A 24,819-nucleotide genomic window follows, 5' to 3' on the forward strand; every position below is an offset into this window, starting at 1 on the left:
TGCACCAGTAAACAGAAGTGAATCGAGCATCGGTACACTGAATGTTTTATCTGTTTTCCAATATTTACTAGAGAAAACGTTTAAATTTTTAAGGCTAACATCACCATGTGCTGTGTGTATCTGGTCAAATCATGTTATCCCATATGAAAGGCCTCCTTCTTCTTAGTTGGGATTTTTTAAATTTCTCATTCTGTGCCCAAAATGTTATAATATATTTTTAAAATAGCACTTTTTAATGTTTGAACCACCTTTAGTGCTATATATATGTATATATATATATATATATATATATATACACATATATATATATACATATCATTTTGGATATATCGCATTGATCAAACAACTTTAGATTCTGTAGAAGTTCTTCAATATCCCTGCAATCTGAGCACGCAGAAGGGCCTGGATCACAGAGGGATTTTGGATCAAAGGATGCTCATTTAAAAAGCCAGGTGATGAGCACACTGCACTGAACACAGGTTTCACAGCAATTTTAGTGAGAAGTTTAGTTTCAAATTAGACAGTGACAAACCGAACAGGCAACAAAGCAACTAACTGCACGGAGAGCATCCATTTGAAAATTTAATGTGGATACAGTGGGTGAAATAATTATTTGATCCCCTGCTGAACACAAAGAAATTAAAAGTCTCAAATTGTTATGGTAGTTTCATGGAGAGAAACAGAATACCAAAAATCTAGAAAAAAACCCAATTCATACTACGTAAAAGTATTGATTTGCATGTCACTGAGTGAACCTTTATTCCCAAGATCCCACCCAGAATTCTGGCTCCCATAGATTGGTTGTGTGCCGATGTATAATTCAATTCAATTCAATTTTATTTATATAGCGCCAAATCACAACAAAAGTCGCCTCAAGGCGCTTTATATTGTACAGTAGATAGCACAATAATAAATACAGAGAAAAACCCAACAATCATATCATATAACACAGATTACAATTGATTAAATCAATTACAGCCACTCCTGATCTCGACTTGTTATGTGTATAAAGCACATCTGTCCACAGAATCAGTTTCTTCCATTCCAACCCGTCCATCACCAAGACCAAAGAGTTGCCAATGGACATTAAGGGCAAGATTGTAGACCTGCACAAGTCTGCAGTGAGCTACAAGACCATCAACAAGAAGTTTGATTAGAAGGTGACGACTGTTGGTGTGATTATTTGGAAAAGTAAGAAATATAAAATGATCCTCTTTCTGGAGCTCCATGTAAGATCTTGCCGAATGGGGTGAGGATGATCATGAGAAACGTAGTGTATCGGCCCAAAACTACACAGGAGGAGCTTTTTAATGATATGAGGGCAGTTGGGACCACAGTCACCAAGAACACCACTGTTAACACACTACGCTGTAATGAATTGAAATCTTGCAGTGCCCACAAGGTCCCCCTGCTCAAGTAGGTGCATGCACAGGCCCATCTTATGCCTCCAACATTTAGATGTTCACTGGCAGAGAAGACTTGGGAGAAAGTGAAGATGAAATCTAACTCTTTGAAATCAACTCAAACCGCATAGTCAGAGAAATGCAGAGTATGATCTAAAGAACACCATCACCACAGTCAGGCACGGTGGTGGAAACATGGTTTGGGGCTGTTTATTCGCTAATGGTATAGGACTTTTCACAGCAGTGATGAACCAATGGACAGGACCATGTGCTGTAAAGTATTGGAGAAGAACCTCCCTTCCTCAGACAGAACACTGAAGATGGGTTAGTGACGCATCTTCCAGCATGACAACGAACCAAAGCATACCACCAAGCCAACGAGTGGTTAAAGAAGAAGCTCATTAAGGTCATGGAGTGGCCTAGCCATTCTCAGATCTCATCCCTTTAGAAAATCTGTTGAGGGAGCTGAAGTGTCGAGTTGCCAGGCAGCAGCCAAGAAACCTACAGGATTTAGAGTTTCTGTTAAGAGGAGTGGGATAAAATCCCTCTGAGATATGTGCAAGCCTGGTGACCAACTACAAGAAGCACCTTACCGCTGTTTGTCAACAAGGGTTTCTAGCCCAAGTACTAAGCCATGTTTTGCTTTCAAATCATTACTTTTCTCAATGATATTAAAAATTTATTTAGAACTTTTTTGTGCTTTCAGTGGATTTTTGGTTGATATTCTGTTGATTTCTTAAATGAAACTAAAAACTACCAGTGAACAAATGTACAAATTCAGCAGGGGATCTAATAAATATTTCTCCCACTGTTTCTCCTGGAGTCATGAAATTATGAGGGTGAATTTTAAAAAAAAAAATCACACCTTACATTTATACAGACTCCCCCAATTTGAGGGAGTCAGAGATGGATGAGAACCTTTCACCAGATTTGGTTGATTTTTATGTGGTATGAACCCAATTTTTGGTGTTGTGGAACACAATAACACATCTGGAAGAATGAATGCTTTATTAATCTTTTAAAATACAGGTCAAAGGTGGACATCTTTCCATTGTTTGCTTTGGCTCTTCTAAACCATCAAATCAAATGTAACTTGATACCTTTCCTCTGTCTTTTGTCTCTGAAAACTGCATTTGTTCTTCGCACTTATTTTAGGTGCAGTCAGTTAAGTATTATATTCATGCCTTGAAATCAGACATGCTTCTTTTTAAATGAAGAAGCTCATTCTTGTTAAGTGTGCACATGATGTCAGCGTGTGTCTCACACACTTACTATTCCCAGGTTGACACCAAAGTCCTCATCGGGGAAATCCAGAGACTCGACTATTCTGGACTGTCTGATAGTGCGTCTGCCCGTCCCGACATCGTCCCAACGCTTTGCCTGAGACACCTGCCGCAACTGATGTAACACACATATCAAAAGCACGCATCATTGCATAGACACAAACGCTCACACTCGCGCAGTGATGACATCTGGAAATATATCCTTAAATGCTATCTCGGAGGAGAGGCATGTCTGCCCTTGTACCTGAGAAGCTCACAAACAAAGATAAAAGTACTTTACCACCGTTCGTAAAGCCCATGAAGAATATGAATTAAATACAATATCTTGATTATCAAAGCAGAGTAAGGCACAATAGAGGACAAACCGGCATTGCACCAAAAGAGAGAAAGGAGAATGAGATGTAACAGCAGACGTGGTGAACTGAATGCCAAGCAGAGCAGGGGAGGCCATGTTATTACTAAGAGTCGATTTTTTCCCTGCTTTTCCGCTGGTTTCATTTTAAACAATTTAATTTTATGGAGAGGAGAGCCCAGAGGGTCTCATCATGTCCTTAACCAGCTTAAATAAAGTTGTTATCTGGCCTCTGAGCTCAATATTCTCTTTAAAGAACAAAGCTCTATACCTATATATCTTCATCCTATATGTTAATGACATGCGAACCAGGGTGTCTTCTTCAGATAACTGTACGCATTAGTATGCTATTGTTCACCTGGAATAACGAAGAAGAATTTATCCAAACTACGCTTGTACGGTTCAGAGTTTTTATTAACATGTCTGAACTAAATGTTTTCAGTTTCAATTTTAACTTCACTGATATTTCAATATGATCTTGAGAAATTTCCTATCCTGTGCTTGTACACTGATACGGCTGGAGGTAGGATTATTATTTTATCAACCATGTGTGCGATGTGCAATAAATATACCAGAGTTATAGGAGCACTGAAAGACAACATCCATAAGAATATTAATGTTTGAAAGCATCATATGGAATATAATGAATGAATGTCCACAGCGTAGGAGGACTTTCTTAATTCGGTTAGCCATCATTATGTATATATGCACATAATGGGTACTTTTCCAGGATGTATTTATTTGTTATTATAAATTTATTTTAAATGGGCTGCTATGGGGGCACACGATAGAGAACATTTCACTGTTGTTCATTGGAAGTGCACAGGAGCTTTGTAATTGCTTTGCATTGATAAACATATTGCAAAGTGGTGACACAAGTATTGTAGACCCTCTGCTCAATTACTCATAATCTACTGGATGATACTACAAAAGTGCTCTTCTGCATAACTTGGTTATAACAAGGGGTTATTCGAGGTACGGTTGCCATCACATCAGCTCAAAGCACTCTGGCCATTTTCCTCTGAACTCTTATCAAACAGGCATTTTCGCCTAGAGAGTTGCTGCTCACTGGGTATTTTCTCTTTTTTGGACTATTCTCCATAAACCCTAGAGATGGTGATGAGGGGAAAAATCCCAGTAGATCCACAGTTTCTAAAACACCAACAAATGGGACAAGTTCAAAGTCCCTCCCTGATTCTGAAGCTTGGTTTGAACTTTAGTGGGTTATCACGACCATATCTAAGTGCATAAACGCACTGAACTGCTGCTGAATGGTTGATTAGACATTTGCATTAAGGGGAAGTTAAACAGGTGTAGCTAATAAAGTGTAGAGTGTACACAAGTCATAAAAAATCATTTTGGGGTAACAAATTAGATTCATTTTATCTTTAAGTCTTTGATTAAAGAGAAAAAACAAATGGATATTTGGGAATATAATATATGTGGATGTTATTGCTTAAGGCTTGATGGAGACAAGAAGGCTTAATAGTCCAGCACATGACGTGTCCTGACAGTTATTTTACTTGAATAGAGCCAAGTTGGCAGTTTCGCCCTGTTTTCAATTTTTATGCTAATTCTACAAGATAAACATCTCCTTCATTCAGCTACATATTTAATAGACTGCAATTCCCAATATAGCGAACAATTTTCTTTATGAATATAACTTCAAATAACACAAACCTAAAGTGAAATCTGTAATGTTTTATGCATGTGTGATAAAAAAAAGAAACTGAGGTGAGCTTTTTCTGTTATTTGCACAGTTCAGACAAACGCGGATCATTTTGGTTGTTTTTTTTTTCATTTAGTCATATTATAAATTTAACTATATCTTAGTACAAAATAGATTCCAGCTTTATACTCGAATAACATTTTTTTCTAGAATCTACAAGAAGGCATGCAGTAAAGTGATATTACCAGTACCAGGGTTTTATGGGTGGTGTAGAGCTCTTGTAGAATCTGATCAACTATGGAGTTGGTCAGATAGGAGACCACAGACAGCTTCACTTCTCTGGGATAGAGAAAGGAATAACAGTTCAATCAGTATCTCGAAGTTCTTTGCCTCTCTAGAACTTTTTAAACCACTCTCTTTCTTACTCCAGAGCTCTGTTGATGTCCTCTGCTGCCCTCTCCATCAGGGCGTTGCGGATGGCGGCGCGAGGGATAGAAACTTGTTCAGAGATGGACGACAAAGGTGGACTCAGTCTCTCAGCTGCTGAGCAGGACATGGGGCACAACTCACGGCAAAGGGACACCATGGAGTCCACAACCACCTAGAGTAGAAGTGTCCCAAGACATGTATCATTACATACATGTCGCCTACAGTTGATGGATTAGCTATAAATACGTATTTATATGCCCAAAACTTGTATTAATAATTCATATAATCCAATTGTCTCTTCAAGATGTTCTGTTTATCAGACATTTGGGCAAAAACACACCTCAACTATCTAAACCTGCATTTTTGGCTCTTTTGTTGTTTTTTTTAATTGATTTTAACAAATGCAAATTACAAATGCAGCCTCTAGCATAATAACAAAATTAGGCAGCATAAACAGGGATGTAAATTATGCTCAAGTAAGTTGAAATTCAATACAAAGTATGCCATATTCCTCCTCGGGGTGCGTGCTGCTTTTTACCATTTGCCTATGCTGTGCTACTGAATCCCAATGAGACCAAAATGGAACAAAAAAAATGTTCGAGTGTTCCCTCAATGTGAATTTCTTTTGAAGTCAGCATACCTGCACTGCACACACATTCACAAGCCATTAATGGGCAATTTAAATGCAACTAGTACAGCGCTCCACTACTGTTTAAAATACCAATGCATCAGCGAAGGACTGTTTCAGCGATTACAACCAAGGCCATGGTTCAAACCCACCCCCAGCCTACCTGCAGTTCTTTGTCTGCAGCCTTGGCCAGCTCTCCTGCCAGAGTGTCCAGGCGCTGTTTAACAGGTCCATCCACTGACAACACGTGGGCCAGCTCACACAGAGATGGATACAGCTGATGAACACACAACACACACACACGTTCAGTGAAAGTAGCAATAATACAATGAAAAAAAATCCACCTACATCAAAAACTGGTTAAAGTAAAAGCCCATACTAAAGACAAATAACACATGGAATGAAAAGATTTGCTTTGTCACATTGGCTTGACATGATGCAAAACAAAGCATCTGTATTGGGAGTTGGCTTAATCCAGAATGAGTTTTGGTTTACTTGCACATTATTTTGATCTACAAGTCAATTCTGCAGCTCGAATAATGGAAGAAACAGTGGCCTCAATTTTTCTACTGATGATTACAACAAAGAAAAATCTGCAATCTTTCCTTCAGTTGGTGATATATTTGTGAACTGTCTTGCCGTGAGCTTTTCACAACTGTTTTCTCAACTGTTTTATTTGCCTTAGTTTTGAGATGGTTCAGTCACGCTAGATGAAAAAAGCATCTCCTTGCAACAAGGGTAAAAAAAAAATCTCTGGTTGCCCAGTGACTGAACAGAATTTTCTTGCTACTGAATGCACGTAGTTGTGGTGACCGACTTGTCGCTCAGAGACTGAGCGCGCACCTCGTTCTGTGAGTTACCATCGTTTAATGTCAGTTTCTGTGGACGGTAACAGATTTGCCACAAATGGCAACAGATTTAATTGCCAACTTAACCCTTTGATCACACATTGATAGCAGACTGACTTTATCTTATTGCTGTTTCATTATAGTCTCAATGCAATGAAGTTGTTTTGAAGATGGCAACTGACTATTTCAAAGGCAGTGAGATGGCACGTTCACTGCACACAGTGGCAATAATTTTGTTTGTGCCGCAGTCTCCAGCCACTGTTTTCCTTTTTTCTGTGAGTGAAGCATTATCAGGCAACCCTTCACTTTAACTCCTCACTACGGCATCCAGAGAACAGTCATCTGTGGTACTGGTGCCCACCTCTCAATTTTAAATTGCATGTAGAAATTGAGGGTCTTGGGAGGGGCCGAGCTGTCACCAGCTTTTATCTTTCGGAGGGTTGTTGGCGCCATGCCCCTCCCCTATTTAAATGCACTTTAGATCAGCACGCATCAACACTGCAAGCAGAATGAGGTATGGGGTCTTCTCACATCCCCATTCTCTGTTTGCCGTCAACGGGCCAGGAGGAGGAGCTGGCCGTCTGGTCAGGATCTGGACTGGTGGGCTTCCCTGCTGCTGCAGGTTCAATGCGGTCTACTTGTCTCCACCACAGAGTAAAGGGAACCATCTCCTGGGTCTGGGTGTGTTGGTGCCTGGACCTGGGAGTATACAGGGTGTATGGGGAGTGTGAGTGTGTGTGTACAGCGTTCATTTCTGTGTCTCCATGTTGGGCAGGGTGCTGAGTATTTGTATATGTGTGCATCAGGGTGGGAATGGATGCTTGTGTCTGTGTGTGCCTGTTTGTCTTATGTCTATGTGTCAGGTCAGACTCCACCTCTCTCAGAACATCTCAGGCCCACCCAGTTGTAGTGGCCTATTTTCCCCAATCACATTCCCTGCTGGTGGCTGGTGCCCCCACCCGCCGATGTGTTGGTGGTTCTCTGTGTCTGGGGCTTGGTGCTTGGGTGTGTACTGGCTCACTCAGGGCGGCTGCTGGGGGGGCCTGGCCTGTTGGGCCACTGCTGGGGGCGGGGGACTCTCTGGTTTTTGGGCCCTTGGGCTCGGTCTGCTCTGGCACAGCTGGCTGCTGGTGGAGCCGTCTGGGACCCTCCTCACCTCTTTTCTAGATGGGTGCTGTGATTGTCCCTGCGGTGGTCCTCCTGGGGCTCTTGTGCTCGGGGGGGGGGGCCTCTAGATGTCTGGGGCCCAGGTCTCCTCCATGCCTGCTTCATGTCTTTGGGCGCAGGGCTGTAGCTTCCACACCCACTATTAATTCCATTCAATTCAATTTTATTTATACAGTCGCCAAATCACAACATCAGTCGCCTCAAGGCGCTTTATATTGTAAGGTAGATCCTATAATGACTGCTTTGAGTGCTCAGATAGAGTAGAAAAGCGCTATATAAGAATCAGTCCATATACCATAATAATTATTATAATATAATAATAATTCTTAGACACTTAAATGGATAAACCTATGAACACAAGCGTCTTCACGCACACAAGTGTCCAAACATGTACTCACAAATGCACGCTATCTTAGTCAACTGCTGCCTCTAAACAGGTAAACGGGTATCATTAATGCTGTGTGCTGCTCAGTAACATTTAATATTTATTATTTACTGCTGCTTATGCATATGTTTATTGTTGCTGTGGTTTCCCTACTGTGTTGTTTTCATTTTGCTTGTTTTTTTTCCCAGCAGATGATCAAGCAGATTCTCAGTGTTTCTTCTCTCTCTCCGCCTCTCTGTGTCCCTCTTCTTCTTTTTTTCTCTCCCTCACCTTCTGTTAACTTTCTCCACAACTTCTCTTTCTTTCTTCTTTTCTATCCCCTGGTCTACACCGTTCTGATTGTAATGACTCAAGATCAAAAAAATCCTAAAGTATAACTATGAAGTAAACCAGTATAACAAAACGTCCACTTTGGAAAATCAATCTGTTGGGCATGTTGTTTAGCCTTCAGACAAAAATTCTGACTCCTACACTGCCGGACAGGACAGACAAAAAACCCAAAAAACAACTCACTGTGTCTCTTTGCCTCTCTGTAACAAAATCAGGAAATAAACAATAACCAAAACAAAACAATTAAAAATATTGGTTTAAAAAAACCAACATGAATGATGCATCATCTTTCTAGACGCATGATTTGTGACTCGACAACCATCTTTATCAGCCGTTTGGTTAATCTGAAACAAATGACTTTTTAGCTCACGTCACTAGGACATAAAAGCTGCACGTATACACTCGTCAGTCACATCTGACAGGAAAATAAAACGGGTCTGCTTGCTTTAAGACACAATAAGGTTTTAGATAAGGATCTCAATATACCTTTCTTTGAGTGCCATCTCTTTCTTCTTATGTCTGCATCCGTGCAACCCCTGAGCAGCTCTGGGTGTAGAATTTTAAGTGCATCCCTAACAAACACGATGAAATACAGCTCCATATAAATTGTAAAACTGTTGACAAGTGTTGTGTATAAATAAGCATTAAAAATGTACATTACGCTCGACAGTGTCCTGAACCATTTATTAAATGTTGGCGTACTGCTTTAAAGTAAAAAGCAGGGAGAACGTGCTTATTTACATTTTCTTCCTTCCTGTTAAATTGTATTTGGAATGCAACAATCCATTTATCACTTACAATCCTGTTCACGCCTTTTCTTTAGAAGAAAATAGAAAGCACTGCTCCCCCCGCGTGTCTCCAGTGTATGTGTTGGTGTAGGTGTTGAAGAGTGCAGGTCTACTACTGGTGATCGGTGAAGGATATTTGTGTATTTGAAGAAGTGAGCAGCACAAAACAAACTGTGCTGCAAAGCTGTGTTTTTCATCTTGTTCTTGCTCTGTTTGCAGGGCACATACATTAAGCTCAATGCAGAACATGCTATGTTTATTTGCTGCTGCAGCAGGATATGTGTGTTGATAATCAGGTTATTAATACTTTAATACTTGATTAGCGTTCAGCACAAACAGATTTCTCATTTGGATTCTAGCATTCAGTTTGGTCAAGCTACACTGCAGTGCTTGCAGTTGTGGCTGTTGAGAGCTCATGTGGCTAAAGCATTGTACGGATTTATGAATGCTGGATTATAATCTCCCACACTACAGAAGCCGCTATCGATTCAAAATGGCTGCACCAGCCTAGCGTCGGTCTGTGTCGAAAAAAAAAGCCAAAACCCCTTTTAATCTTTATTTTCTATGTGTTTGTTTGGCCTGGCTGTATTTTGCTGTGCAGGTTTGGGGTTATAAAATACTGAGTGAACCCTAAAAAAAAGGTTTTAAATAGCAGCATTTACAGCTGCATTAATGCATGTTTATATGGTCACAGAACATCTTACAGTTGGGTCTGACGTCCTGCTCTGGGTAATACTGTGTAATAAACATTTGCATAATTCCAGTTTTACTGGTTTTCACAGCCCTTTCGTTTTACTTTTATTGGTGTTTTCCTGTTCAGACCGTGAGCTTCAGCTCTTGTATTTTAATGCACGAATGACTATAAGGAGGCTTTGGATCAGTGCACTGTGATGCAGTTAGGCTCCAAAAAGTTCCTCCAGGGAAAAGCGAATGCTGTCTTAGAAGTGGATAATCCTAAACTGCAAACTAATTGGTCACTAGAGCAGTTAGGTAAATGTAGTGAAGGACAAAGTACAATATTTCCCACTGCAATAAACTGAACTGGCACACATTCAGTAACTAGATGCTTGGCTTTGAACAGTTCTTACCATTCTGGGATTTTTATGATGTAAGTGGGTAATATCCCTAATATGGTCACAGCTCACCATGAAATTTCCAGCTACCGCTTGTCCTGCCTCCGTTTTTCACCTGGTGTTCAAATTTTGTGTTTGAGAGGTGCAGCCGGTTAAAAGAAAGCTGCTGCAGTTGGAGGCGGCTGAGCTAAAGTGTGGATGACCTGAGAGGTCCACCAATACCCAGAACTCTGAATCATACAATGCTGCAGCACTATGTGAAAGTTTTTAATCAACTCTCATTTTTAAAATTTTGTTACGTATGGAAATACATCATATAAGGTAAAAACAGTCTTTGTACAATTCTAACGAGTTTTAAAGTCGATAATGAAGTGGCCACCTTTATTCTTCAACAAACCCTGAACTCTCCAAGGCAGCTTTTTTGCAATTTCTTTAAGTAGTCTTCAGGAATAGTTCTCCAGGCTTCTTGAAGGACATTCAAAGCTCTTCTTTGGATGTTGGCTGCCTTCTGTTCTGTTCTCTGTCAATATGGTACCACACTACTTCAGTAGTGTTGAGGTCTGGGCTCTGGGGAACCATCCATGACTGATAGTGTTTTTCTATCCAGGTATGCTTTTATTGGATTGGCAGATGGTATTGTTTGGTGGACCATAATCTGACGATGCATTTCTACATTTATAATTCCATCAATTTTAACAAGACTGGCTGAAATGCAGCCCTAAACCATGACTGAGCCTAAACCCTGTTTTACAAATGGCTGTAGACGCTCACTGTTGGAGCTCTCTTCTGACATTCTTTGGATTCATCTCTCCATAAGAACTGTTGACACAAATGATCAGTCCAGTTCTTGTATAATTTGCCATAAGTCAGCCTTTTTCTCCCGGTTATCTTTCCTGAGATTTAGACTACAGCAGAAGGATCAGTTGAAGGACCAGATGCATCGCTCAGGTTCTGTCAGATCTTTGCTGGATTTTATCCCTGTTACTTTAAGATGTGACTTTCAGATGACATTCATCTGTTGTAGATCATTCTTTACGTCTTTTACTTTTTCTAAGGACATGCACACCATGCTGGGATATGCTAAGTTTTGGACGAATACGGTACTTCTTTAGGGAATCACCTTGTTGGTGCAAAAAATATTAAATGTGTCATATTTGGCATTTTTCACAGACTCAACTAAAGAAATGGGAACAAATGATGTGTTCTTGTGAAAGGCTTTTAGCAACAAAATGTCTGAAGATATAGTTTAAAACAGGTTTTTTGCTAAGTTATGTGTTAAGTATAGACAGAACGATGGCTCATCCCTTGAGTTAGGCGTCTTTTTTATGCTTGAGTGATTCACAGGTCAGTGTTAAGTGGCTTCACCAACTATGAAGAAATGAATGCTGGTTCAAGACTCTAAAGTACATGTGGAAGAGTCCAAATTAAAATACGTAGCCAAACACACACACACACACACACACACACACACACACACACACACACACACACACACACACACTCTTATAACCCACTCACAGCTCTCGAGTTCCTTGCTTCTTTGAGGATCTGTCTAGCCGTCTGGACCTCCTCTCCTTCCTCGCAGCCTTTCAGGACACAAACCTGCTGCTGCACCCGTACACACAGACGCTCCATTACCTGCACACATACATATGTGCAAAAGTGGAAGCATACAATTAGTCCCAAACAGACCTTCGGTGTACTATTATAATGAGAAAAAAAGAAGTGACTTATTCCTCATCGTGAGCACAGTCACACACCTGTTCAGCAGTGCTGGTGACGAGGCCTTGGTGCAGCCTGAGAGCCTGTTTCTGAGAGAAACGCTGAGTCTGGTTGTTCCTTAGCAGGGCACGCTGGATCTGACACACACACACACACACACACACACACACACACAGAAAACAAACAGGGAGGAAGAGGAGTGGTGATGACAGGTGTTTACAAAGTGCGGTGTGCGGGAGACAGGAGATGAACCCATTTGCATGGTAATAAGGAGACTAGAGAGAGAGGTTTGATCCCTAGAAAAAAAAAAATACGGGACGCCTTTAATCTGTTTTCTTGACTCAGCAGGTGGATGCGTTGACTGCATCATCATCTTAGCATATGTAAAGAAAGATCGAATAAAGAGTTGCACAGGGACTCTGAAGGCTCACACACATTGTCCAAGCTAATAAAGCCTCAAATTAAATTAAAAGCTCTCCTTAGGGAACCGTGTTTGATTAGAACCAGAAAGTCTGCAGGCTGGAGCTAATGTTAGAAGAACTTAACAGTCAGAAATCCTACAGATGTATACACATAGTAATATGATAGCTTTGTCGAGCCGTATCAGAAATGCACCTTCAGTCACAAGCCTCTGGGGAAGACGGACTTTGCTATTGACTGAAAACCGAGCTGTCACGGAAATAGTGTTTGACATGCAATGTACACGGATTTGTTTTGCTACCTGCAGCTTACAAGCTAGCTGATGAGTAGCATTTTGTTTAGCAGTGATACTGAAGCAAAATGACCATTTCAGCAACTACAATGTTTAATATTTAATTACGGCCAACTCTCCTGCTTAGCACCATTAGCAGCCACACTTTCTGAGGATTTGTTTAATGGATTTTATTAGGATAAGCATCCACACAAAAAGACACAGCTGCTAAGAAAGGCCACATTTGCTGTATGTACACTGCCTGTCATTTTTTTTTCTTTGACATCGGCTGTTGTGTTGCTGTCAGTTAGTTTCATTCTTTGATTGGCAACTTGAAAAAGTTCTCCGATTACAAATACAAGAAACTGAGTCTACAATCAAAATAAGAATCTTGACACGTATGCGTCGACGTGCCAGATTGACAGACGGCAGCACAATGCAAACTGACAACTGGTGCTTGGCTGATCAAAAAGTGAAAACTCTGAATGGGTGTTAATTTTCTTCATAAAATGGAACACAGGTGGACTTTAAATATGTCTTTGTTCCCTGGCAAGAAAAAACCCCCAACTACAATTCAAGTGGCCTTTAAAACTTGAAGCAACCACATCATAATTGCAAAGGCAACCATGCAACTCACTGCCAAGAAACTGTACGTCTGCGATAAGAGATCTGTCACTTTCTGGCTTTTTTTCCCTTTTTTTCAAAGTAACAGGAAGCGCCAAGAGACTTAGAGAAATGCTGCAGAGCAGATACTCAGAATCAGAGAGAGGAAGCAAATAAATCATCAGAAGAGTTTTAAAAAATCTTGACATTTCGGCATATGGCATGAGTGACAGAGCAAACTCAAACTCAAAGAACACTTCTGAATGTTGCTGGCAATGACCAGCGTAGAGCAGTATAACTAAATTGCATAAATTAACAATTAACTGAATAATGTTGTTGGAATTTTTTAATTTGACCATTACACCCTGCAGCAAAGATGCCCGCCTGGGCTTTTTCTTACGTTGTTTCTGCCTAAAGACCTCCTGGAGGAACCTCCAGGGCTAAAAAATGAAGCAAACACAAGTTCCAAAGACTGTACTTCCTCAAGTAGGCACTTGGCATTGCCTCCAAGTCTCTGAGTTAATCCCCATAGGTTCTTATATAAAATACCTCATATCAGCTGTTATATAGCAGGTAGCAACACAAATGTTCTATGTTTGATTCACAGCAATAAGTATTATCTGCGTCATAACATGGCTTGCTGTGTGGTACATCCATCCACACCATATCTTATTTGGTCATAATGGATTACATTCTTGTATTTTTTTTTCAGTGTGACAATACTAACTTACTCAGGTCTGTGCTTTTCATTCATTCGGTCAATGGATACAGCTTGCTAATGATGCTTAGCATTAGCTGATAACTAATGCTTCTGGTCTGAATACAGTCACCTTTGGCTCTAAATACAAAAAAAAAAAATAGCATGGCAGCAGACAAAACAAACACACATGAATAAAAAAAAAGATAAAAAATGAATGGATGTGACTACTGCTTTCTTTTATATTTTAGTTAAACCACAGACTGTATATGTTTTTATCATGATAATACTAATTTTCATCTAAATAGACAAGGTGTTGCATTCCAAGACAAGTCCGATTTTAATTTGAGAGCATGAGAGCAAACCCTCATAGCACCCTATTAACCAAACAGAACACCCCACTCACAGACTGCAGGCTTACTTTTACATTCTAAAAGTAGAAACGGTAGACAGAGCTTTCAGCTATCAAGCTCCTCTCCTGTGGAGCTAGAGCTCCCAGTTTGCATTCGGGAAAGATACACCTTCCCTACTTTTGAGCTTTTTTGACATAGCTTATAGCCAAAGTTAAATCAGGTGACCATGAACCTTTTTTTCTTAATTATGCCACTACCAGGCAGACTCCCATGACAAACCAAGCATTGGTCACTCCCTTTTTTTCTTTCCCCGTGTGTTTCTGTGCCACTATTGCCATTTGTGTACAGCGCTTTGTGACCAACTGTGTGTGAAAAGCACTTAATAAATAAACCTTACTTACTTATTATGTTATAAAATGTCTCCACTCTCAATTAGGTTGCGTTTTGCCCCCCCAAATGAAAAGAAGTGGCAGCAGATGCCTGCCTCTCCCTGAGTCTGGCCTATTGGAAGTCTGTTCTTATCAAAAGGGAATTCTTTCTCCCTAAAGTCGCCAAGTGCATGCTGTAAGGAATTGTCAGATCTTTTGTGATCTCACTCTATATTACCTCACAATATAAAGCACCGTAATATCACCTTTTTTGGGAACTATATAAATAAAGGTGAATTGAATTAAGTCTTTAAATCCTTTAAACTGAAACTGTAATACATGGATGCAATATGAATATGACACAGACAGAACTACATTAGCAGTTACAGACATCTGGAATCTCTATTACAGATTGCAAACCTAACTCTCAGAAGGACTCTGGCAGTATTAGAAAAGTCATTCTCATGTCACAACATATCATACAGACATCAACATAATCATCTCTGGGAACGCTCACATTTAATCATCACTTCTAACGCACGAGTAAATGAAAGCCATTCATCAGACCCACGCCTCAGTGTGACTCTAATTACCAGGCTCTTATTAACCATCTGCGCCTTGCAACATGATGCAGCAAATTTAACAAACCACAGGCTAAATAAAAGAAGTCCTCCTCACCTTGGTCAGGGCTTGGTCGGTCTTCTCTGGGGCGCTGCGGTACGCTTGAGTGACATCGCTGAGGGGCAGGGGCATGTATTGCAAGGTAAAGTTGCTATTTGTTGCAGAGCGAAGGAAGGCAAAGAGGGGCAGATAGAAAGACAATATTACCCTGGCAATTATAAACTGGAGGAACTGTGATGTTAACAAGAACAAACAGGAAATGCCCGGGGCACTTATAACAGCTGTCTGCAATCCCCTAATACGCAAATACACCCACACACCCTTGTACACACAGACAGAGATGCGCGGGTACAAACTTCACACCCACACTTATTTGACTGGCACACACGTCAGGAGAATGATGAAACATTCTGTAATCGCAAACATCACGCAGAGATGGTTATCTGCCTTTCATATGGGTGTGTGAGTGATGCGTTTCATGTGTGTGTGCGTCCGCCCTCTTCAAAAGGATGTTGGTGTGCTGCGTTGCGTTCGTCTTACTGCTCCAACGCTCTCGCCACATCTTGGAAGCCTGTCGCCGTGGTGTTGTTGCGATCCCACGTCACACTCCTGAGAGGGATTAAAGCAGCGGGAAATGGGGTAAGACCAGCACCGAGAGGAGGGAAAAGGAGAAGAGGATCGGTTGCTTTCTAAAGTGCCCAATCCACATTAAAATCTCATACACATACATCAAAGTGACAGTACTTCTTTGACCATGCAGGACAAACATAAAAATTAAGATATTCGTCAGAGCTTTCTTTTAGCTAGGTGTATGGTATCCCAACATTAGAGATGCATGAACAACTGCCGTGCCGCTAATGAGCTTCTGTTATTTCGCAGAGCAGAATTTCCACCTACACCCGACACTGACGAGCTCCTGTTTTTAATACATCACTCATTTTCAGCTCATCTTTCCTTTCATCCATCCTCCTCCTCAGTCCCCCCCCCATCCCCCCCGACTTGGTTTGCCCTAGAAATTCAATCAGCAAAAACCCAGATCTATCTCTTTAGGTGGTCTCCCTCTCCGATCTCTTCGTAACTTTCACATCCAACCTTTCCCAACACACACACAGTACTACTCCACCCCCACCCCACAACCCCAGTCTTCAAGGAGGCTTCTGACCTCCTTTGCCCTTTCTCAATATTTTATTGACTCCTGTTACAACTCTAAAGTCAAACATACCTCCGAACATGAAGTGTTATTCGGTGTGTTGTTAAGGGTGGTGCTGTAAAAGCTATGTCTGAAAGGCCCCCCTCCCACTAATTCATCTCTCCAGTTTGTAACATCCCTCAGGCTACTCAGTATTAGGTCCGGTCCTAATACCCCCCACCCACCCAGGAGATAAGGGCCTTCTTATCTCCTACATGCCACTCCACCCCCTCCCATCTTTGAAGCGCCACCTTCAACTCACTGTTCATACAAACTTCACTGTATCCCCTCCCTAAACCTAACATGTTAATTTTCTCTCTTTAATCTGCTCTCTATAGCATCTTCTCCAGACGTGCCTCTCCTACGTATGAGGGTCTCTGAACTGCACTGAAATCCCCTCTTTTCTTCATCTTACTGCTGCATCTTACCATTACTGCTGTAACTCACCCACCCACCTAAGTGTTGTGTTAATCTGCAGAGCTTTGCTGAGCATCTTGGCCCCAGAGTCCTCCAGAAGGTTGCCGCTCAGGTCCACCTTCCGTAAGCAAGCGTTGGAGCCCAGGGCGTTGACCAGCACTGTGCCCCGCTGCCGAAGCCTCGAGTCAGCCAGCGAGAGGGACTGCAGGGCCTGGACGATGCCAGGGGAGCAGGGAGGAACCAATATGGAAACATATTTGAAAATCAGATTTTATTTTATTTTTTTATAGAGGGTAATTATATGTGAGAAGCACCACCTATGTTTAAATGATAAAAGAAACATCCACCTAAAGCAAGAAGTTATTACTTCCAATTTCGTCCATACTCTAAAAGAAATCTGTGAATTTATCAGGTTCATTAATTATTACAAATTCTGTTGAAATTTAATTAGGGAAAAAAATCAATAATGAAAGAACATGGTTGAAAATCAGATCAGATTTCATTTCAAACCCTCATTCATTATTAATTGTTGTTTTGCTGTTTTACTCGTTAGGACTTTGAAATGCACGCTGAACTAATTTGATTGTTAACACTTCTTTAAATGATGTTGCTGATGTACAAATTGGACACATTTTCTGTTAAAAAAAGGTTTGAAAAGGGCTCTACTGAAGGTTCTTGCCTGTCTCTGCTTAAACGACTCTATGAACACATTTTTGAATATTCCTTATGCACACAAAGATTTCCAGCCATGCACAGTCTCCTGTGGTTAACTCTCCTGGACCTGGCTAGGATTGTAACAACCGTCTAAAATATTTTGAAGAATACTCATTCGTTTTGTAGGAAAGAGTTAGATGTGAAGCTTGATGCTTTTCTCATGTCTGTATGGTAAATATAAACCTGGAGCAAGCAGTTTTTTGGGGGGGTTAAAAAACAATTAAATACAGGAGAAAAGGGATTACATTTTTACAGCTTAAAACAAACAAGAATGAGGTTCCAGTTAGTTTTATACGTTTTTGTAGAATTTGTAATATTGCCTCTGCACACCAGCACAGTGGATTTTACATCAAACAATCAAGATGAATATCTCCTTGCTTTGAGTTTGGTTTGCTTTTGCAGTGTGCTTTTGTGCCAGTATCGTACTTTTGCAGTACGAATCACTGTCCAATCAGTTTTGCAGCATTTGAGTTTTTTGAACAGAGAGTTTAGCCCTGTACATTTGAGAATTCACCTGTGACCCCGTTCCACTGCCCATACCATAACACTGCCTCCACCATGTTTGACAGACAATATTGTATGCTACAAATCAAGGGTTTTTTTGGTCCTTCTCCATATTTTTCTCTTGCAATCTTTTAAGTTCAGGTTGATCTTAATTTCATCTATGCAAATACTTTTTTCCAGTAGTGTGCAGGCGCTCTTAGATGGTTTCTGGCAGAGTCTAGTGGGGTCTTCGTGCTCTTGAGCGTAACAAGTGGTTTGCACTTTTTGTAAACCCTCTGCATTTCCATTGTTGATGGCAGACCTTGACAGTGACACTCCTACCTCTGTGGGACTGTTCCTCACTTGATGTTGGGCAATTGTCCAGTTAGGTTTGAGCAAAAATGGAGGACTGTGTATAAAAATTGCTGTAGTTCCAAAACAGTTTATGCTACACTTTTGTTAAACCCCTTGAATTAAAGCTGAAAATCTGCACTTCAATCACATGTTGACCGATTCCTTTAAAATCCACACTCATGGTGTACAGACTATGAAACAAACTGTTTCCTTATCCCTACTGATACCAGTCTTATGCATTCTGAATCATCTTCATTTCATTTAGTCTGTTGAGAGTTCTCTTTTTTCTCACGTTTGAGGCTAGAAGCCTTTTATGACTCATACTAGAGCGTTAACATTGTACTAACACTAATGCCAACAGTCTGCAGGGGACACTCACAGATTGTTTCGATACTTGTGTTTTCAACACTTAATGTGTGAGCTGACTACGGCTGACCTCTGACGAAGTGCCTGTGTAATTCCTTTAAATGTGCACATTTACAACCGCCTGTGCCAGTGTTGGTGCGCTTTCATACAAGCATCAGTCCATGTTCGCTTCTGGAGCATCGTTGTGAACTATCACCATCAACAGTGGTAAATAATTGAGTAAGCTACTTGTCATGCTGAATTTGCGCAGCAGAGAGAGCCTCGGGAGCCCCGCGTACAAACTGAGACCAAATGAATCATTCGTCTGGCTCGTAGACAGCGTGGCTCGTGTGCATGTTTATACCTTGCGCGTGTGGCAGGTGGGAGATGGAGCTTAAGAGCGCACGAATGAGGATACAAGAATTAAACTGTGACAAGCGAGGGTTTGTGCGCGCAGTGACAAATCTCGGAGGTCCGCGTGGGCGTGCATCTGAGCATGACACCACAGAGAATTTGTGCACGCACAATATGTTACATAATCAAACTCACACACTCTTCTTCTTGCACCAAATGAACTAGTTTCTGCAGAATTTCATCCAGCACCCTGAGGAGGCAGAAACAAGAGGGAAAGCATTCATCATCTGCATCATCTCCACAAACCATCTGCACGCAGCTGCTCCCCCCCCCCCCCCCCCGCGCGGTCCGTACCTGCCCTTGATGTTGAAGTTCTTCCCCAGCATCAGGTGTTTGAGGGAGGGGTGCCGGGAGAACGCTGGGATGACAGCCAGCAAGTCAGCATCCAAACCTACACACGCACACAAACAGAAGACAACACACATCATTGGAGTACGAGCGCAACGCCAGCAGTGGTACGCTCAGTGGAGCTTATGTGAAAACTCATTCAAAGTAGACCTTTAATTACATCCTAGTACGTGCCAATAAAAAAGTAGAAACACGCCTGAAACTTCAAGTTATTCTGGACCATAAATAGGCAATCCATTAACTGGTATAAAAAACCGAACAAGTCGTATTTTATTACATAAAATTGAGTATTACTGGGCCGTTATACCAGTGACTCATGATTTACTGAGCCAGGTGCTAACATTTCTGGCCCTCAAAGCTCCATTTTTTCCCTCTCTCTCTCTCTCATAGTCCATTTTGGAACAAAATCTCACTGCCCACTGAAATTCCAAAATACTCCCAATTAAACCTCCTCCTTCTCACACCCACTCACCTTTTCAAAAGCTCAAGGATAGAGGATGCTGCTAAATGGAAGCGGTTACCATGGCAAGATATTTCAGAGTAAAATGCCTCATTCAGGGATCAAAAATATCTGCGGGTTAAATAAACTCCAGCGCTCACAGTGAAGTGCATTCATTTTACGAAAGCTTGCTGTGACACATTCGAGGAGGGAGGTTGATGGAAGCTGCTTGCAGCTAATGTTTCAGGTATTATTAGCGTCTCTGTTATAATACTATAACTAGATTACTGGCTGTGTGGGAAACGAGCTGGTCAGCGGTCAGCAGGGTAGGTGGTCAAAACAGTCCAATATATATTTTTAGTTCTAGTTTTTACCCATTACAATGTCACAGGATTCATTGGTTAAGTGTCAGATTTACTGAAACTTCAAGGTGAAGAACAGTCCTGTAAAATTTGAAAATATATCAAACTAAATATGGACATGCATCATGACCAGAACTACACTTTGCAGTAGTTCTGGTCAACACAATCAATAGCAGATTTTTAGGCATCATGTATCCTGATGCCTAAAAATTCCCAGTTAAGTAGTTTATGGTATTTATTTAAAGACAATTTAATTGGACTGCACAAATAATGGTCTTTAAAAGAGATTTCGATAACTCCCACAAACAGGACTAAGATTAGGCAAGAATCAAAACATGCCTTTGTTGGTATGTTAACACAGTGATTCAAATTCACACATAAATTTGCATCATCAGTGGTATGATGCAGCAGGTCTTTGCCCAGCTGGTAATCAGGTCTTGAATGTAAAGAAAAAAATCTGGTGTCCCCATGAATGATTACATCATTGTTGGACTCTGAAGAAATACATTAGTTCAGCCACTAAACTCACACAGATAAGGGGACTGGAATCAGCTTCTTTATTCATGCTTCAAAATCTCATTCTCATTTTATCAGTCATGCAGCTGACTAGTAAATTCTAATCGCACTCATGTGGGTGTGCAGGGCAGCCATCATAACCCAGTGCTATTACTGTGCTGATAAGATAAAACAAAACAGTTTGTTGACATAGATCCCTCCACTATCCCAACCGCCTCCTTAATAGATTAGCTTTTGGTGTTTTTGATTCAACTAAGATCATGTACACGTATGTATTACTCTATAGCGCCTTTCCTCTCACAAACACTGCCGTGTCGTTTTTATACATTTAACCTTTTCATATTTTCCCATAGTTTCATTTTTCTTTGTAAAAACAGCTACTTTGTTGCCAGAACACTTTTCCATCACTAGGATGGGTCAGAAGATGCCAACGCCAGCCTGTGAACATGCAGGGGTTTAGTTAGCGAGCCGATAACCAGCTCCGTGTGACCACTTATTCTGACCGCCACAGGGAGGGTAAGTGAGTCCAGATAACAGTAAGACACCCTGGGTATGATGAACTCTCTTCATAGTGCAAGCCTCTGGTTGTTGTGTTTGTGGCATTTCAAGTACAAGTGCTGCCAACAGTGAAGCTGCAGATTCGCCTCAAACTATCCAATGTCAACACTCACAGCTGAAGGGTGCTTCTCCCAGCTCTACTTACATTTTCATTTACTGGTTGTTATAAAATGCAGATAGATCAGGAAATAACCAATATCAACCAACAGTACTGGCCCACCGATAAATCAGCCAGGCTCTAGTGACTGAGACTGGTTCACTAGTTTAGTTTAAAAGAAAGCCATTCAATTTAAAAGCTGATGGAGTCAAAACAATAATGGCGTAGTCTATATGATTTACAGCTACCCAACACACATACAACAACCCCTGTAAGTGCATCCCTTGTGGGTTCTTACCATTATCAGAGATATCTAAAGTCCCCACACATGAAACTCGAGGAAACAGCTCCTGAATCACCCCGGCACCTGCTGACCTCAACTGTGGAAGGCAGACAGAGAGGAGCAGAGCATGATGGGATAGCCACAGGGGGTAATATATGAAGATGATGAGTGAATACACCCTGAGTACAGACCGACAGAGCGTACCTCACAGCTGCTGATGTCCAGGTGTAAATCAGTGATATGAGGGTTATTGGACAAACCGAGGAACAGCGCCCTGAAGGAAAACAGAGGTAGGATGGGATGGGAAAGAGAGGGAGAGAGAGGAAATACAGATTAATCGTGAAGCAGATATAGAAAAAGGGGTACGAAAATGATAGTTAGATAAGAGGAAATGTTGAGAAACAGAGGTCAATTGAGGCACGAGGATGAGCAAAAACCACATTGGAAAAGAAAAATAAATAAAAATCAGTTCCACTTAAATCCAATCGCCTTTTTTCTCCCTCTAACAACCTGAATGGATCAACCCCCCCTCCTGCCCCACATTCTCCTCTGCACACCTAAAAGTTTAAGAACCATCTTAAAGGATTTAGAGAAAAGTAGCTTAAATATAAGATTCATAGCTCGCTAAGTTGGCAACAGAAATTACCTCAAAAACCTTCAATTTTTATTCAGAAGTGGCCGATTGTAGCGACTGTACATTTACACAAGCCCAGCTGGATGCGGGGAAAAAAATACATTTGCACATCAAGGCTCCGCTGGAGGTTGTTCTTGTGCAATGAATACACATTTAAGAGTTATGCACCATGAGGAGGTAATGAGGAGATGTGCTAAGTGGGGAGTCCGCTCCATCCATTTTGGCTGGGATCCATCACGCAGCGTGCAATCATCCCAATTGCTGGCATTTTGCTTTGTTTTCTCTGCTATTGATTGTGTTCAGCAGGCTATACGCCTAGCAGAGAAACTGTAATATTGCAAAACTCCATTTATCCCCGTTGGGAAACTCCTTTTTTTTTTTGCTTGGCTGCTCTGTGAGCTGGTTTAGCTACAGATCTCCTGAAGCTGGTGGGCATAGAGTCCTCCACAAAGACACGTCAGCACAGTGGAAGCTGGCCAACACGGGGGCTTCAGTCTGTGTCAACTGACTGAAGGCCAGTCAACTAACAGAACAGTAAACTGGCTCCACTGTCAAGGAAAAGCATTTGAAACCTAATGTGCACCTTGATGATTAACTCTCACTGGTGGTTTGGATGCAAACCACACTCCATATGGTATAAGCTATTTTTGTACTGAAACAATGATGACAGAAAAATGGCAACCTTGTTTGCTGAGCGGTTTTTGCTTTAAATTAGTACAGGTTAGGGTACTATCCTCCTCCTATCAAGGCCTCTGCATGCATTAAAGTTAGAGTACAGGAATAGGAACGCAGAAATAATGCATTGGGTGGGGGGCTCTCACATTTTTACGAGTCTCCTCTTGGATGGAAAACCGAAAGGCCTTCAGCAGTCTTCCTCCTTGAGCTCGGTTTATACAGTGTTTTGAAACTAAAGCAGCTTACAGCATCATGAGTGGATACATTTTTAGCTTGAGTGGCCCCAGTGGGAATTCATTCTTCAGCACTCGCAGTCAAAACTGCCGGTGACACCCTCAACAAGGTTAGGAGTTAAAAATAACAAGATGCGCGAGTTTGTCTTATAACCCACATATATCATCAACCTCTACTGAAGCTAAACAGAATATGAGTTCTGGTTGTACCCGCAAAGTTTCCATTCATCACTATTCTCCCGCAAAAGTAAAAAATGTACCTGATCGCACAGCTGCTCGGCAGGTAGTCTGAGGGGGAAACGCTGCGTCCAATATCATAAATAAAGAAACGTGTCTCCCTCAAGTCCACGTTTGCTCACTTAAGGCGTTTCATCCCGTAATTGGATTATTTTGCGGATTTCATTACTCCTACTGTGCATGAAATTTGTAGTAGAAATGCTGGGAGACATCATCCAAAAAATTAATAAAGTGTTTTTTTTTTTAAAGCAACAGATTCGCTTAATTCATAATTCCAAGCCTACTGTAATATTTCTATTTTCAAAAAGGACTTTAAACTTATCTTGTAGGAGTAAGTGGCTTCTCCAAATTTCAGTCATAAAGTATGTAGGAGGCACAGGAACACACTTTCTCCAGCGTCTCCTTAGCAGGTAATTTATAGCTTTTTTTCCTCTAATAATACTAGCATAATATTTCAGTAGGTGCTTGATGTCTATATTAGCGCATCCTGTTGGCATCTTGGCTTTTATTACAGGATATTTTGCCAAGTCAGTATATGCATCGCGTCTAGAGATTTCCCAAATGAAGTGGAAGAGAATCAGATGCCAGTTGGCTGTCACAAATGATGATATACAGGTCAAAGCTAAACGTATAGTCAGCAGAATATTTATACTGTAGCCACATCAAGAAGACCCAGTGTATCAATACATAATTAGAATACAAAACTAACAGTAGTTAGGTCGGGACCACAAGAGTCTAAAGATGATTGATATTTCTATCTGCAGTAATTTATATTCGACAGTGTGGGGTCTGTTCTGGGATAGCAGCAGCAAACCTAACACATTACAGAGCAGACATCAATGACAGCAAGTATGAGACTGATCAAGTTAGACACAGCATGAAAGGCAAAGCAGGAATGGTGGGTTGCCAAGCTGCTTGCACCTCCACAGCAACTGTGGGCAGGCTAGAGCATTTTGAGTAGCACAACCTATATGAGCTCTATCAGGACGGCAGCAGAATTCGACTGACACAGTCTTATGAGCTAAAGCAAAGCCCAACCCAATTTTGTTTCCAACTCCATTTAGGGTGTGCGCTAATTTCATAACAATACTCCTTTGTATGACTCCCTCAA

At 41.2% G+C, this 24,819-nt stretch overlaps 1 protein-coding gene across 6 annotated transcripts in view; it reads right to left on the reverse strand.

Moving 5' to 3' along the window:
- Nucleotides 1–24,819, reverse strand: part of carmil3 (capping protein regulator and myosin 1 linker 3) — a 94,005-nt gene that overhangs the window by 13,954 nt on the left and 55,232 nt on the right. For 4 of the 6 annotated variants that reach the window (XM_063462048.1, XM_063462052.1, XM_063462047.1 and 1 more), the window contains exons 17-29: nt 22,134–22,203; nt 21,945–22,026; nt 19,621–19,717; nt 19,462–19,516; nt 17,055–17,227; nt 15,951–16,019; nt 15,468–15,561; nt 12,116–12,214; nt 11,874–11,993; nt 5,928–6,041; nt 5,133–5,308; nt 4,953–5,046; nt 2,676–2,801 (exon numbers count right to left, since the gene is read on the reverse strand). In XM_063462048.1, the coding sequence (XP_063318118.1) occupies nt 2,676–2,801; nt 4,953–5,046; nt 5,133–5,308; nt 5,928–6,041; nt 11,874–11,993; nt 12,116–12,214; nt 15,468–15,561; nt 15,951–16,019; nt 17,055–17,227; nt 19,462–19,516; nt 19,621–19,717; nt 21,945–22,026; nt 22,134–22,203 (1,369 nt within the window). The remainder of the gene's footprint in view (nt 1–2,675; nt 2,802–4,952; nt 5,047–5,132; nt 5,309–5,927; nt 6,042–11,873; nt 11,994–12,115; nt 12,215–15,467; nt 15,562–15,950; nt 16,020–17,054; nt 17,228–19,461; nt 19,517–19,620; nt 19,718–21,944; nt 22,027–22,133; nt 22,204–24,819) is intronic. The other 2 variants (XM_063462050.1, XM_063462049.1) reach the window with 1 other exon arrangement.

This window comes from Pelmatolapia mariae, linkage group LG18 (genome assembly GCF_036321145.2).
Source record: "Pelmatolapia mariae isolate MD_Pm_ZW linkage group LG18, Pm_UMD_F_2, whole genome shotgun sequence".
NCBI classification, from domain to species: domain Eukaryota; kingdom Metazoa; phylum Chordata; class Actinopteri; order Cichliformes; family Cichlidae; genus Pelmatolapia; species Pelmatolapia mariae.